This window comes from Poromitra crassiceps, assembly GCF_964638095.1.
Source record: "Poromitra crassiceps genome assembly, chromosome: 10".
Lineage (NCBI taxonomy): Eukaryota > Metazoa > Chordata > Actinopteri > Beryciformes > Melamphaidae > Poromitra > Poromitra crassiceps.
The window spans coordinates 29,704,065-29,719,786 of record NC_139631.1 but is presented as its reverse complement, the minus strand read 5'-3'; the positions used below and the strand labels follow the sequence as shown (position 1 = coordinate 29,719,786).

The window sequence follows — 15,722 nt, the reverse complement described above, 5'->3', positions numbered from 1 at the left end:
ATTAAAGTCCACACACTAGATGCTGCTCCCACCATTTATTGGTATTACCACCAAAAAAAAAGTGACGTTTTGGGCAAAGCCCTTCATCAACAACATCTTCTCTGAGGAAGGGTTCTGCCCAAAACGTCACTTTTTGTAATTTCCTATTTTCAACAACACACAAAAAGTCATCGGATAGGAACTCGGAAAATGTATGCCAAGAGAAATATAGTGATTTAGAAGAGAAAAACCTACTTTAATGAGATTTCAAAATATCCTCAAACCTTCAGCCTGAAATCTGCGGCCATATCTTGATTTACCTGCATAGGTGAGTGATGCAGAGTGAGAGGAGGTCCCAGCCTCGTTGGTCGCCAGACACGTGTAGTTCCCTGCATCCTCTGGGAGGGCCCCTCTAATGGTCAGGCTGCCATGTTGGTTTAGACTCAATCTGTATCATGTAGTAGATGACAGGAAATCTTCCGTGAGGAATTCGTGCTTGTTGATTCTTCATGATTGCATGTGCAGATGTATCAGTGAAATGCATCTCAAACCCCTCTTCCTGTCCTTGGGTAGTGTGAGACATATTTTCTTTGACTACGCATTTAAGGGAATCACGCAAAGCACTTGCGGTTTGGGGAAAAAAAGATCCTACGCTGTTCGATGTAAATCTCCAAAGTGATGCAAACAAGATGTGGCAACTGTGCATTTGGAGAATGCAGTTCAAGTGGAATCTAATGACTCTCTGAGGCCTCTGTGCCGGAGGTGTTGAGTGGGCAGAGTTTCGTTACCTCGGCCGATTAGTCAGGAACATGTTTCCGTGGCTCCAGAAGAGCTGGGGAGGGGGAGAGCCGGACGCTGAGCAGACCAGGCGGATCTCAGCCCCCCGGGAGAAGGCCTGGCTCTGGGGGCTGACTTCCACAGAAGGAACCTCTGCAGCGGGAATCAAACAGAGAAGGGGGGTGGGAGGGAGACATGACTCAGAGCCTTGTCACCGCTATATGATGTCATGTCAACATGTCTCCTATCGGGGGCTCAGCGACGATAAAAAACCCTCTGATGGCCCCGGGCTAGTCTGCGATTACCAGCGCCGAGTGTTCTGACATCATGACTGGCGGATCAGTGCCGGGGACATGTTTTGCCTTTCTGTTTGGGCCGTTTTTGAAATGCATTACAAACGTCTGAGGCCGAGCCCACAATGGAAGCCGCAATTTTCAACACGCATCAATTTTGGCTGACGTGAAACATGTTCTGACGAGGAAGTGGCCTCGGTCCGACTGCGGGGACGCTGGGCCAGTAATGGAAACCAGATGATGGAGGCATGAGGCCCCCGGTGCGCTAAGTGTTTAAGCAGATGAGCCGTGGTGTTTCGCTCCTACCGTACCTGGGACGAGGAGCCACACAGTGATTCGGCTGTTGCCGTGGGCGTTGGTGGCCACGCAGTGGTACTCCCCCGCATCCTGAGGCCGCACCCCGCTGACCTGCAGGGACGAGTCGGACAGAAGCTTCACCCTCCCCGCACGGGCCAGGATGGTACGGCCCGCTCTGTGCCAGGTCAGATTGTGGCGCATGGAGCCTTCCACCTGGCAGGGCAGCACGGCCACGGCGCCCACCGACGAACTCACGTTGACAGAGGCCTTCAGGACAGGAGGGGGCTCTGTCTCATTGGAAACACAACCAGAACATCAAAAAGGGCGCTATCAGAGTGAACACACATGCAGCAATGGTTTACTCTAAATACTCATGTTTGTACTGGCATGCTTTGTATGGAGTGGATGTTTTTAGCCACGAATGTGAGATAAGAAATGTTGGAATGCATTTCAAAGCTTTGCAAAGACCGTGATGAATGAATGCATGGGGACACTGAGGAGTGTGTGTGTGTGTGTGTGTGTGTGTGTGTGTGTGCGTGTGTGTGTGTCTGTGTGTGTGTGTGTGTCTGTGGTTGTGTGTGTTTGTGTGTGTGAGGCATACCTCTAACAGTCAACTGTGTCAAGGCGCGTCCTTGTCCCGCACTGCTCTGCGCCACGCACTCATACAGACCTTCATCCTCACCTGAGGCATGGGCGATCTCCCATGAGGCTCTGGCAGAGTTCCTGATTCAAAGACAAACTCACTTAGTTGGCCGGCGTACGACGACGATAGGAGCGAGATCCCATTTTACATCACATGCCATTAATATCTCTGGCACACACACACACACATTGGGAATAGTTTTCGCCACGAGTCAGCTTCACTTCATGAATGTAATTCAAAGCAGAGCGCCGACACCGAGGGAGAAAAAGTTGTTAATCTTTGGAGATGACACAATCGGATGCGTAACGTTCACAAAGCGCACCGTGTGTACCTGCTTCCTGACAGATGAACTCGTAAAATGCAAGCAGAGTCAACCAGCGCTAATGCTTTGCAGCCCTGCTCACTGGTGAGTGGTGATGAGAGTGCACTTCTACCGAGTGAGTGACCTAATTAGTGTTTCTCACAGTGTCATCGGTCGGTGCGTGAAGCTGTAGCATCCCAAAGGAGGGCAGGCCAAGTGTTACAGAGCGCCGAGAGACTCACTGAAAGAACTTTTCCTCTCCCAGGGTAATCCCACTTCTGGTGAATCTCAGCCTATAGGGAATGGCGCTCTCCACCGAGCAGCCAATCGCAGCGGGCTGCATGTAGAAACCTTTCACCACATCGGGCATGCTCACAGCTGGGGGATCTAAGCGAGGGAGGAAACAAAGGCCAAGGATCACAAGAATGACTGATGATGTGCGAGAGACACTGCAGAGTCAGGGGCTTTGGTGAGGGCGTCGCAGGGGGGGAGGGGGGGTATACTTGCCTGGAACGATGTTGGTGTAGGAGACACTGGACATCCTCTGGAAGCGGTAGCCCTCCTCGTCTTTCCCCGTCGCCTTGATGAAGAAGCTCTGCGAGGGGGTGCGGAACTCGGGCAGGCTCCACAGCCCTCGCGTGCCCAGGTCAGAGGGCAGAGGCACGGGGAGAGTGCGCAAGGAGCGGCCCGAACCCGACACGAGCTCCACGTGGCTCAGCTGGCCTGGAGGCTTCAGGCCTGCGCATTTCAGCAGAACGTGGGCCGGAACTCCTGAGGGAGGACAGAAGAGCCATCATCAAGTCATGGTCCGTGCGTGATCTCAGTCAGACACGGTTTTGAGAGAGAGAGAGACACACACACACACACACACACACACACACACACACACACACACAGAGAGCCATACCGAGCCATACCTTTGATCGGCCTCTCCCTGGTGCGGTTGAACTCGGACACAGGCACGCTGGAGAAGCCGGCTCGGAAGTCTAGATTGCTGACTCCTGTGACCCTCAGAGTATGGCGCCCACTGCAGCTCACCTGGACACACAAAGCAATAGTCTTCAGTTGTCCCACTCTCATCAGATGACTTCTAGACCATTTCACTGGAATTCTGTTGCTAGGGAACTGTTTGGATCCTAGTTTATTTCCTGTCAGCTATTGTTAGCAAACACTGCAACAGCAAATAAAGACGCTAGGGTCCATTTAGAATGTTTACGTCGTCAAGTTGAAACCAACTGTCTATACTAATCAGTAAAAACTATTAGCACCTTCAGACTCCAGGCTCCAGGTCTAGGGAACTTGAGGTTGACAACACGGGCTGAGTTGGGGATGTTCAACAGCTCCGCAAGGCCCTGCTCCACACCAACAATACGACCTGGGGAAGGGCGACATGAACAGAAAACGTTTTTTTTCTATGTGAAATACATGTCTTTCCCTTCCGTGCCGGTACAGTTCATTGTTATTTCATTGTGGAAAGAAAGCTGAACACGGTCTACCGAAAGGATCTCTGAGCTCGATCTGCGGCGCCGGTCCACTGAGCGACACGGTGACCTCTCTGAGGCTGGGGTCAAAGGGCACATCCCACTTGTTCTCCTGGGCACTGTCATGGTTGGAGGACAGCAGGTGGACCTTGAGGGCCTGAACCGTCTCCTCGACCCACTTCAAAACCTGACAGGGGGGGAGGAGAGAAAGGGGACTTTAGCGGTTGGCGGACGAGGCTGGGACCTGTCAAAACACAAACTGTCAAGGATCGCCTCCTGACGTAGAGAAGACAGGACGAGGACAGGAAGGACGTGGACGTGACATTTCCCTGAAACTTCACCTCCGACCCCCCCTCTCCCACTCCCCCCCCCCCCCCCCCAACCAGCGGGCTGCTCTTTGTCTTTTGGGCCGCTCTTTCATCGCTCGAGTATTCCTTGGGGGGATTTTTGCCTAAACAAAGGGAAAGTGAAACAGCTCCACTGTCAAAATGATAGCATGCAGTTTTGTGCGCTCTCCGGCGTGTGTTCCCAGAAGAATGTGTCTCACAGTGGAAGTCTGTCAGGCAGCAGCAACATGAATCACAAGGCTTGTTCCTCGGAATAGAAAGCAGTGGTGGAGGTGTGGGGGAATATGTCTTTGCATTAGTCATACCTTTACGCTACAAACACAGCAGCTCCCGAAAGCGCCGCCAAGTGTGAATTCAGCAGGAGCAGGAGCCGTTCACACCAGACACGCTTTGCTGGATACAACTTGTACCCAGTGTAGGACATAAAAAAAATGTTTAGGGCAACTTTTGCCCCCACTCTCTAAAAACGGGGGGCATTTACAAAATTTTGGGGGCACTTTAAAAAATAGTAATTAGTGCATGAAGTTGCTAAAGCGTAGTGTGAACAACAACGCTGTTTGTGTGAGTGTGTTCTTCGTCGTCGTCTTCTGTCAACCAGCTTGCAGGTGCTGAGTGTGTGTTAGAGATGGAAATTAAATTAATTGAATTCAAAAATAAAATGATCAAGATATTGGGGGCAATTTTTGCCACTGGATCATGATTTTTAGGGGCATTCTGAGATTTCTTGGGGGCATTTTTGCCCTTTGCGTCTGGCTAAATTCCTACACTGCTTGTACCCACTTCCTGCCTGGCTTTACACAATAAGGTCTGAACGGTCTAATCTGTTAACAAGGGCGCCAAAAGGAAACTGGCTGTGCTTCCAGGCGCTTCGCAGCTATTCCGCGGCGCTCCAGCGTCTGGTGTGTCCGGCGTTCCAGAGTCCGCGTTATCACCCAGACCGATATGCACGATGAATTTAGTGCTGAGTTTGAAATGCTAGATGAGGCCAGAGAGGAGAGTGACATGTTAGCTTCTTTAATGACAGCCGTCCCACCACTCGGAGAAAAAGATTACCCGACGCCTGAAATAATGGTGGGCAGCTCGATTGTAGCAGAGCAATCATCACATAGAGTATAATTTCCTCCAGTGGTTATTATAGAGAGAAAAAATGTAAGACTACAGTATATAGAATTTCAGTTTTTTCAGGTGCTTGGCCCTCTGGGTAAAATCATTATTCTGGTATTGACAAAGAATACAAAGTTTTCCCTTTGTTTTCCAAGTGGAAGCAGCGCCGATGTTTCATGTCAGTGGCCACACTGGAGCCGGTCTTCCATCCAAATGCTTAACAAGCAACTGCTGTCTAGTATTTATTTGAACCTCATCTGGAGAGTGCAGGCATTATGACTGCGCTGTGTCCATAATAAAACAAACGCAAAACATTTATTCAGTGGGACCCTCAGAGAGGGGGCCAACGGCAACACATTTTAATACATTAAGAAATTATTTATTTTAAGCGGAGAAAATCGGAAACAAGTAAAAGCCTTTGATAATTTAATTAGCAGGCCTCCCGCTCCCTGTGTATCGGGTCCACTGGGTGCTGACAGCAGCTGGTTCCTCTCGCCGTTTACAACTGGAAACAGCTGTAATGTCTGCCACATGTGCAGCCATCCCCAGCAGAGCAGGAAACTGCTAAGAAGTGACCTACATCTGCCCGAGGATAGCGTCTATTTCATCTGCAAGCATTCGGAGAGGAGGAGTGGGCAAACATCTTCCCCAGACCTCTGATGAGAGGGGACTGCCGCTGTCTGGGCCCAAGGTGGGTCTGTCGGGGGAACATGCCGCTCCCCGCCTGCCTGAGCCACGCGGGAATGGACTCCTGTGAAACCTCATCCGGTGTGTGTCAGTTGAACGGGCCCACGGGGGGAAGTTTCAGGATGGACCCCCTTCGCTATTCTTAGAAGCATGAAAGGAGGATGGGCCGAGGAGGAGGAGGGGGGAGGTTATCTAAGGATGGGGTGATGATGCTCTCTTCTTCTCCAGGTAGCTGGCTGTCTTTAGGGACTCGTCTCAGGCTCTGACCCCCTCAGCAGACAGGCGCACAGCCCACTCCGGTAAGCCGGGACGGCCAGACGACAGACCTCCCACTAGGCAGGGGTTCACCCTCACCTTAACCTGGGATAAAACACCATAACCACAAACCAACGACGTGCTACGAATCGGGGTCAGTAGGGCAAATCAGTCCCAGATGGACCCCCGACTCCATCTCGGTGGGACTTTCGAAACACCTGCCCGGGCTTTCCCCCGTCACAAGGCCGCCACCTCTGCCTTCCTGTGTCTGAGCGAGGCGGCGAGACTATAGACGCTGGCTTTGTTCAGCTGACTCCCAAAGACGACTGGGGGATGAAGGCTAAGCGGGTTTCATCTTACGTCTGACAACAGCTCCAAGCCCTTTAACTCACTTCTGGATCCACCTGATGAGGAAACCATCGGGACAGGGTTACCAACGACTCTTCAAGGCACCCGGGTTAAGTGTTAAGTCAAGTGTGTGTGGAGGGTCCTGTGAAGAGCCAGCTCTGCTCAAAGTTTCTTCCCCGTTAAAGGGGTCTTTTCCTTGCCGCCGGCGCCAAGTGCATGCTCTTGTTGGGGAATTGTTTCAATTGCCACATGAACTCGCAGTAAAATAGCCAGTGCGTGTGAGCATTGTTTCAATCGTTGGGTCTAAGATAAAGAGCCTGGTTCTCCTACCTGCCTGTTAAGCGCCTTGAGATAACAGTACAATAGAGACACTGCATGTAATAGGCCACGCCCCTCACGGGGGAAGAGCTCCGTTCATTTCCACACACCAGCGTCATTTTCCTTGAATTAAACATAGCTAAAAGCTGTTGTGTGGTGGGCTGCGCAGACAACAAATGTAAAAAATCGCCAGTTAAAGTTTTTTTGTACTCCTGAGCAAAACAAGAAAGCCATTGAGAATTGGAGAGAAGAAAAATGTGGATCTAGCTGTCAAGAAGTAAGTTGGAGTGTTCATCTTCCGTATATACGATCTTTTGGTGCAACACGCAACCATGCACGTGACATAGGAGAACGCCAGGATTGGACAGGAGTTTGTGTTTTCCCCCGTCTTGGGCGTGGTTTCTGAATGATGACGCATTACGCAGTGTCTCTATACAGTATGATACAGTACACACATTGGCTGCTCTGCCCACGTGGCTGTAAAACAGCCAAAACTTGTACTAGGAAAAAAATCCTGTCTTCTTTCTCACCCTGTTTTTAATCTGCAAGTTGACATGCCGGCAGACATTTTTTCTGGAAGCTAACAGAGAGATCAGCTCTCATTTTCTGATCAGCACTTCAACATACTGACAACTACCAACGGGATCCATTAGCACAAAGAACAGCGAGACGACGGCCCAAGTTTGACAGAACATTAGCCGTGGTTGGTCTCTTCCCCCGGGGGGCTCGTTGTTATCCCATTCTGATACACACAGAGTGAGGAGTGTGATACACACAGAGTGAGGAGTGTGATACACACAGAGTGAGGAGTGTGATACACAGAGTGAGGAGTGTGATACACAGAGTGAGCAGGAGTGTGATACACAGAGTGAGGAGTGTGATACACAGAGAGAGGAGTGTGATACACACAGAGTGAGGAGTGTGATACACAGAGTGAGGAGTGTGATACACAGAGTGAGCAGGAGTGTGATACACAGAGTGAGGAGTGTGATACACAGAGTGAGGAGTGTGATACACAGAGTGAGGAGTGTGATACACAGAGTGAGGAGTGTGATACACAGAGTGAGGAGTGTGATACACAGAGTGAGCAGGAGTGTGATACACAGAGTGAGGAGTGTGATACACAGAGTGAGGAGTGATACACAGAGTGAGGAGTGATACACAGAGTGAGGAGTGTGATACACAGAGTGAGGAGTGTGATACACAGAGTGAGGAGTGTGATACACAGAGTGAGGCGTGTGATACACAGAGTGAGGAGTGTGATACACAGCGAGGAGTGTGATACACAGAGTGAGAAGTGTGATACACAGAGTGAGGAGTGTGATACACAGAGTGAGGAGTGTGATACACAGAGTGAGGAGTGTGATACACAGAGTGAGGAGTGTGATACACAGAGAGAGGAGTGTGATACACAGAGTGAGGCGTGTGATACACAGAGTGAGGAGTGTGATACACAGAGAGAGGAGTGTGATACACAGAGTGAGGAGTGTGATACACAGGGCTGACAATGAGCTGTTGTGTGAGCACTTGGAGCCCTGCTCTACAGGGCAGCTGTGTTGGGAGGAGGCAGGGCTTGACAGATCATATCCTGGGATTAGACGGTAAAATAAGCAGTCTGTTTTCTCTCCACTCGTCCTCCTGGAGACCACAAAAAGACTGTGTATATTTGCTTTGGCCGCGCTTTGTTAAACCGCTATTAAGTGGGAATATTTCGGTTAGATTTGTAGTACTTCAGAGGTTTTTCGGGATTAAGGGATTTGCATTAATTTGGTAAAGGCTTGCCACCCAAGCGCTATAATCACACAAGGCTCAAATACGGCTGAAATACACTGATTCATTGTGGATCTGCGAAAAACAGCGCAATAAGAACATGACTTTAGACTGTGGCTAGCACTGGTCACACTTTGGCCATCTGGAGCTGAGGTATGGGGGCTATAGAGCGTTGAGTTTGCCCTCCTATTCCCTCAGTAAAGCACACTGTAACACTGCGGCACTGTAACACGAGTGTGGCGCTCAAACACTTCTTAAAACGCTGCTGGGATTATGGAGTGCTAATGAACCGTGCTGCCCCCACACACATGCATTGTATGTTGAGCTACATGCAAGCCTGACTTGAGAGGAAACAGACCCGTACAGACACACACACGCACACACGGACACACACACACACACACACACACACACACATCTGAGTTCAGAGGTTCAGTGGGCCAGCAGTGCACAGCGCTGCCCTCTCCTCTCCTCTCCTCTCCTCTCCTCTCCTCTCCTCTCCTCTCCTCTCCTCCCCTCCCCTCTCCTCTCCTCCCCTCTCCTCTCCTCTCCTCCTCTCCCCTCCCCTCCCCTCCCCTCTCCTCTCCTCTCCTCTCCTCTCCTCCCCTCCCCTCTCCTCTCCTCTCCTCTCCTCTCCTCACTCAACCATCTCCTGTGTTGACATGCAGGATAGCAGTGTCTCTCTCAGAGGAAACTCTGGCTTCTTTTAAGTCTGCCTGGGAATAAACGAGCCCCGCTGCCTTTGGCTGCTCCGGCCAGGGTTTCTGTTACACGCTGCCTCAGATGTAAAGGCATCACATCTCATATGACTGGTGGTGGGCTTACACTTACAGTAATATCAGCTTTTGGAATCATTTTTATTGAAACCTCTACGATTACATCGGCGGGCTCATACCCGGTTGGTCCTTTCCCTGCTGCTGCTATTCTATTGAGATAAACTGCTGAATTCCACTTTCAGATAGAACTTATTATGCCCATGTGTTACGGACACCAGTGGCGTCCATTTTTCCTATATCCCCCCCCCCCCCCCCCCCTCCTTTCTATTCTTCTTTATGGAGCTGATTTATAAATATGAGATTATAAGCAGCTATGCATTGCTCTGTGGTAATATTATTATGTGATTGGCATTGCTACAGGTATAATATTGCAAACATTTATTATTATTCCGTGCACTTCCGTGCAAGGTGACTCCGCCCACATTCTTGCACGTAGAGACTCCGTTCCAACTTTAAAACATACAGCTGGGTGAGTACTGGGTTGCTTGTATTCAGCGTTTCAAAATGTTTCATACATTTTTCGCAATCACCGTTCAAATGTATTTTTTTTTGCCATGTGAATGGGAGAGATTTTCAAAGTCAACACAAATTTAAATGAGGTTTTGCCAGCTTGTTTACACACACACACACACACACACACACACACACACACACACACACCCCAACCCCGCCCCCAACCTGACCCCACCCCCAACCCATAGTCCCGCCGACCACCCGCGCCCCCAACCCCAACCCCTAACCCCATCATCCAATAATCTAATCATCTCGTATTTATGAATCGTGCTCCAGCTTCTGATCTTTCTTTCTTACTTTACTACTCCAGTTGGGACAGCGTTACATGAAGGCATGTTAGCTGTTAAAGAGACAGACCACATCATAAATATTACAGCTTACAGACCATGTTGCAAAACCACGAGTAGAACACCGTGAATAAAGGCCAGATGGCAGGAAGCGCCATTGCAGTGGCCGCACCTCTCCATCACGCTCTCACCTCGTTGACTTGCTGCTTGTCCAGGTGAAAGATCTGTCCAGAGGAGGTGGCAGCGATCTCCTCGTAGGCTCTGTAGCCGGGCTGAGAGCGATCCCCGCAGTCGCCAGTCAACACAAATACCACCTGGTGAACGAAGGGGGCAGCAGAGAGTTAGGGGGATTATTAAAATTCAATTCTTGCTTTCTACAGGCTAGCTTTCAGTGGGACTGAATGCAAGACTAATGTTCATTGTCACGCTTCATGTAGCTGAGACTGAGTGAAGAAGCTTCAGAAGAAGCTTTCCCTGGCTACGCTGAACACTGGGCAACTTCAGTGGAATGTAGATTGCTTATTCCTTTTGTTAAATGTTCAGATACTCCCTAGTGTTCAGGTAGGGGTATATGTGTTCCTACACATGCTTTCTGCTGTTTTTTTATAGTTGATAAAAGGTGAAAAATGAAAGAACAAAAAAATAACAGATGGTACAGGTGAGATAGCAAACCCCAGTGAGAGGTCCTGCACTGTGTCTGACAGGGGTTCCACTGATGTGAGTTTTTGAAGGCCGATGCCAGTGTTTTTGAATGAAGCCACCAATATTTTGTGCCAAGATCCAATATATTTAAGTATGACCATTCTCATGCCCAGTAAACCCAGACAATTACCTGGAATTAGTGTTTCCTCAAGAATTGCATTCTCATGGTAGAAAAGCGTTTAGACCGTGGGACACTAAACCTCAGAATAATAAAATGATTTTGAGGGAGTGGGGGGTCTGGGGGTAAATTAGACCTTTAAATGAAGGCTCAATTTACAAAAAACACTGTTTAACAATGAAATTAATCCAGAAAATGTGCAAAGATGTGCAACATTTCACTGCAGCTTGTACAGACCTGCAAACCTTCATTATTAACACTGACTAATATCCACGCTGATATATCAGAAAACCCGTGTGTGCTGTACCTGTGACTGGCGGAGCTGCACCAGCTGCAGCACATCTCGTTTGAGGCGGTAGTCTTTGGCCCTGGCGTCGGTGAAGACGTAGATGAAGGATCCAGGCAGGGACACTTCCAAAGCTTTCTTTATGGCTCCTATACTCATCTCAGGACAGTCTCCCCCACCCTGAGACACACAGTCACACATGATGCTGATCCTATACTAATCTGAGGACAGTCTCCCCCACCCTGAGACACACAGTTACACATGATGCTGATCCTATCCTCATGTCAGGACAGTCTCCCCCACCCTGAGACACACAGTTACACATGATGCTGATCCCTCATGTCAGGACAGTCTCCCCCACCCTGAGACACACAGTTACACATGATGCTGATCCTATCCTCATGTCAGGACAGTCTCCCCCATTCTGAGACACACAGTTACACATGATGCTGATCCTATACTCATCTCAGTACAGTCTCCCCCATTCTGAGACACACAGTTACACATGATGCTGATCCTATACTCATCTCAGGACAGTCTCCCCCACCCTGAGACACACAGTCACACACGCTGCTAATTCAATCAAGCTGATCATCTGCTGCTGTCTGTGTGAAATGTACTCCATAGGTTTGGTTTGACTCATGCATTACTTACTTACTTACTTAGACCTTAGTATTCCCTGAGGAACATAGGCCATAGGCCTTGCCCTTGATAAAGACTCAATCAATGAATCATGAGTGATTCATTTTATGAATTTTTCAATTCCTTCTATGTAGAGTCATAGTTCTTGTGGAATTAGGGATTAATTAAGCATGAAATCAACCCAAATCAAATGTAGTCAAAGTGCATTTCACACAGTGACTTCACAACACAAATTAAAAGCTCAGAACTGACAACACAACATCAATCCTTAGACCAGTTGTCAGTAGCCATAATGTGGATTAGTGTGAACCTGTACACCAGCCCCAGTCCTACAGAACAGTCCTAGCCAGTGTTCTGGTGCCCACCTGGACAAACAGCTCTTGCAGGTCCTGCTGGAACTTCTTTGGGTCAGTGGTGATGGACACAGGGCCGATATCTATGAGGAAACGTGGCGTGGGTGACGGTTAACATTTTTGCATCATCAAAGAACCATGAACAGAAACAATCAAGTATAAAAATCAAAGTCAGTTTAATAAGAGGCTTTATAATCAATGAAATGTGTCTGAATCTTTCTTCAAACTGGAGAAAGCAAGACAAATCAGAACCAAAGATGATGTTGTTTGCCTGTCAGCAGAGAACAACGAGCATCTACAGACTCCAAATCCCTGCTAAGCAACAGTCTAATAATCTGTCAGCAGCAGTGTGATCTGATGCCCTGTGGCTTCTGTGTAAGACAGGAATATGAATTGAGCTGATTCTCACAGTGAAACAAATGCCGCTATTGTTGAACACATATTGCCTGAAAGAAAGCCAACGTTTTGATGATGACAGGACCATCATTATGTGTGTGTTGTGTTCTGCAGCTGGAGCACTTTGGACTGGGTGACCCGGACCCCCTCAGGTCTCTCAAGCAGCAGTAGACCCCCAGCATGACAAATACAAGCCTGTCAGGAGCTGACACTTATTTGGACGCCTTCTGGTGCTGATCGATGGAACAGTAAACATTAACTAATGCACGGACGGACGACATATTGTTTTTGCCATAGAACTCCTTTAACCCCTGTTAAGAGCTTCGAACCCACACTCTCCCGTTTCCAAAGCACACGCACACTAACCACAACAACAAGAGCTAGCTCCCTTGGCGGAGCTGGTTTATGGTCCTTAATACTGGGGAGTGAGTTTAACCAAAAACTCAATACCACTCTGGACTCACAAGGACCCTGATTCACTCGGTTACACTCACCCCCTCCCCCTAAACTCACTCCACACCTTCCACACCCACTGGGCATCCAGGTCACGGCACCAATGTAACCTCTGTTAGGGGCTTGCCCAGGCGGGATTCGATTCCACGCTCTCCCGCTTCCAAAGAAAACCCCCAAGAGAGCTAGCGCCCTTGGCGGAGCTGGTTAACGAGTCTTTATACTAGGGAGTGAGTGTAACCAACAACTCGCTCCCACTCGGGACTCACGAGGACTCTGATTCACTCGGCTACACCTGCTGGACATAAACAAGTCTTTCATAATGGTTATTACAGAGCAGACCCCCGTCAGGTAGGGTGGAGCTGCATGACTTCTCTGTGTGAATGTGTGTGTCTGTGCGTGCGTGCGTGTGTGTTCCTGTGTGAGCCTGCGTGCATGCGATTTGGACTGTTGGAAGAATACACCATTGAAAGACTAATGATAGAGAAGTTGGCAGACATGCGTCAAGCTTCTGACATCTCTTACTCTCGTCTCTATCTATTTTCCTACAGTCGAGGCTTTCAAGTCCTCCTCTCCTCCTCATGAGAGAGGCCAGTAAAACACTGACAGCACCGGTCACGCCTCTTTGTCAATCACACGGCTTCTTTGCAATCCTGGAAGTTTACAAGGTCCCCAAGGGCAGGGCACATTAAACACAGACAGAATGTGTGGCGTTAGCGCAGCCCCCCACCACCATCACCCCCCCAACCCCCCACCACCACCCCCCACCACCTCCCCGGACTAACTGGGGCTGCGAGGGCTTTCCGGAGGCTTGGATGGGGATGGGGAGGAGGGGGGGTTTGGGGGTAATTACACACAAGCAGACAGCATATGCTTCTCATCAGTGCTCAAACACCCTCCCCCATTAGGGAACTCTTATTTTCAAGCTCCGGCTTCCCGTTTATCCCAGCAGAGGACAGATATACCGGGGGGCGAAGAGCCTTATATACCTGGCTGTCGCCACAGCCTCCCTCATTCTAAAAGCTCACATTATGCCTGCTGGAGTGGCCTGTATTCAACTTGTTTGAGTTGAACTGCATGCTGCTGCATTATGGTTAAGCCTCTAATCAAGCTGTTGTACCCTACTTCTTGGTAGCAAGCCTGTGATAGGCTACAGGGTTTCATGATGTTGCCCCTTGATGTTTCATTGATCTTTTCAAGTAAGCCTGTATGCTAGCCAGAGAAGTGAAGCAAAACAGGTGCTGCTGTCTGTGGTATTTATATTCAGTTTGTAATAATGTGAGTATAGCCTAATGCTTATGCCTTGACAGGCAGTCCATGAGTGACAATTAGCTAGAAATGGGCTTTGGCCAAATTGTTTAGTTAAGTGCTACAATTAAGCTTAATTATGTGCATTTAGGCTGAAATATAATTACAGACTAATTATAATATAAACTGAATATAATTCACACAGAGAAAAGTGGATCATGATTCAAGTAGCTATTCAAGTCAACCAACAATGTCACAAATAGTGTTTAAACTTGAAATTCTAATAAAAAAAAATCTAAGGAAAAAAACGTGTTTGGTCAAACAGCTACCTGGGTCATGGAATGGTACCAGGACAAAGTTTTTGATGGGTCTGGTCCTCCGGTTTAGGGTCTTCTCCAGGATCCTTGAGGCGCCCTCTATCACCTGTTTCAGGTCGTCGTACATGGAGCCGGTAACATCGAACACAAAGGCCAGGGTCGAGGCGCTGTCACCGGATTCAACATCCTCCTCAACACGCGGTTCTGCCAGGACGCTGTGCGCGCTGATACAGAGCGCCAAGACTAGGCAATTCAATACAACACCCCTCATTTTTTAGATTTACTGCATCTGTATCTGCTGGAATTAGGCAAATCACACACACAAAAAAAGTAAGAGGATTTAAAAAAAAAAGTTTAGGTTTCTCTGCAAATCAAACAAGTCTCTGGGACTGCTTAATCCGCAAAAAAGATGGATGTCTGAAGTCGCCTCAGCTGAAACCCAGTAAAATCCAATGTAAAATACTTCCACAGGAATACATCCGTGCGTAAAGTTTGGAGGGACTGGAGCGTGTGGACTGGCTGCGTGCTGGAGAGCCCCTAGAGAACTGGTGCGCTGACGCTTCACACGGGGGCGGAGATGGGTATTAAAAGGGTCCCGAGAAGCAACCTGATTTCCCCTTCTTCTTTGTGTGTGTGCGTGTGTGTGTAACTTGACCCCACTGTGACTTCCAGCGTTAATCCTATTCAACATTGTCTTTCATTTCGATTTTACTCCGGTTGGGCCCCAGGAGACGCACTTCTTGACAACTTTACGCACATTACCAATGGAGTCTGGCGCCTATATCTTGGTCATGCGCCGAGAACATTGTCTCAATAACGCCCTCGCTTTTATAAATAGCCATATAGCTGACACACATCTAATTTTATACATAGCCCACACTGGGAAATATCCCTTTGACATATGAATGGATGGAATGGCGTGCCACAGAGAAATGCCAGTGTCCCCTTTTATTTTGATTGTTGATCTGGATAAAATGTGCTTAACTGACAAATTACAGATAATTCATTATCGGTCATCAAGTCCTATCAGGAGA

At 48.7% G+C, this 15,722-nt stretch overlaps 1 protein-coding gene across 1 annotated transcript in view; it reads right to left on the bottom strand.

Annotated features, from left to right (window-relative positions):
- hmcn2 (hemicentin 2) overlaps positions 1-14,959 on the bottom strand; it is a gene marked incomplete at both ends in the record, with an annotated part of 68,249 nt that extends 53,290 nt beyond the window's left edge. Inside the window, 13 exons of the mRNA XM_083643815.1 lie at positions 300-427; positions 768-909; positions 1,361-1,633; positions 1,948-2,069; positions 2,533-2,677; positions 2,798-3,061; positions 3,208-3,328; positions 3,559-3,665; positions 3,787-3,958; positions 10,368-10,490; positions 11,304-11,462; positions 12,290-12,360; positions 14,701-14,959. Coding sequence (XP_083499941.1) covers positions 300-427; positions 768-909; positions 1,361-1,633; positions 1,948-2,069; positions 2,533-2,677; positions 2,798-3,061; positions 3,208-3,328; positions 3,559-3,665; positions 3,787-3,958; positions 10,368-10,490; positions 11,304-11,462; positions 12,290-12,360; positions 14,701-14,959 — 2,086 coding nt within the window. The remainder of the gene's footprint in view (positions 1-299; positions 428-767; positions 910-1,360; positions 1,634-1,947; positions 2,070-2,532; positions 2,678-2,797; positions 3,062-3,207; positions 3,329-3,558; positions 3,666-3,786; positions 3,959-10,367; positions 10,491-11,303; positions 11,463-12,289; positions 12,361-14,700) is intronic.
- Positions 14,960-15,722: the final 763 nt, after the last annotated feature.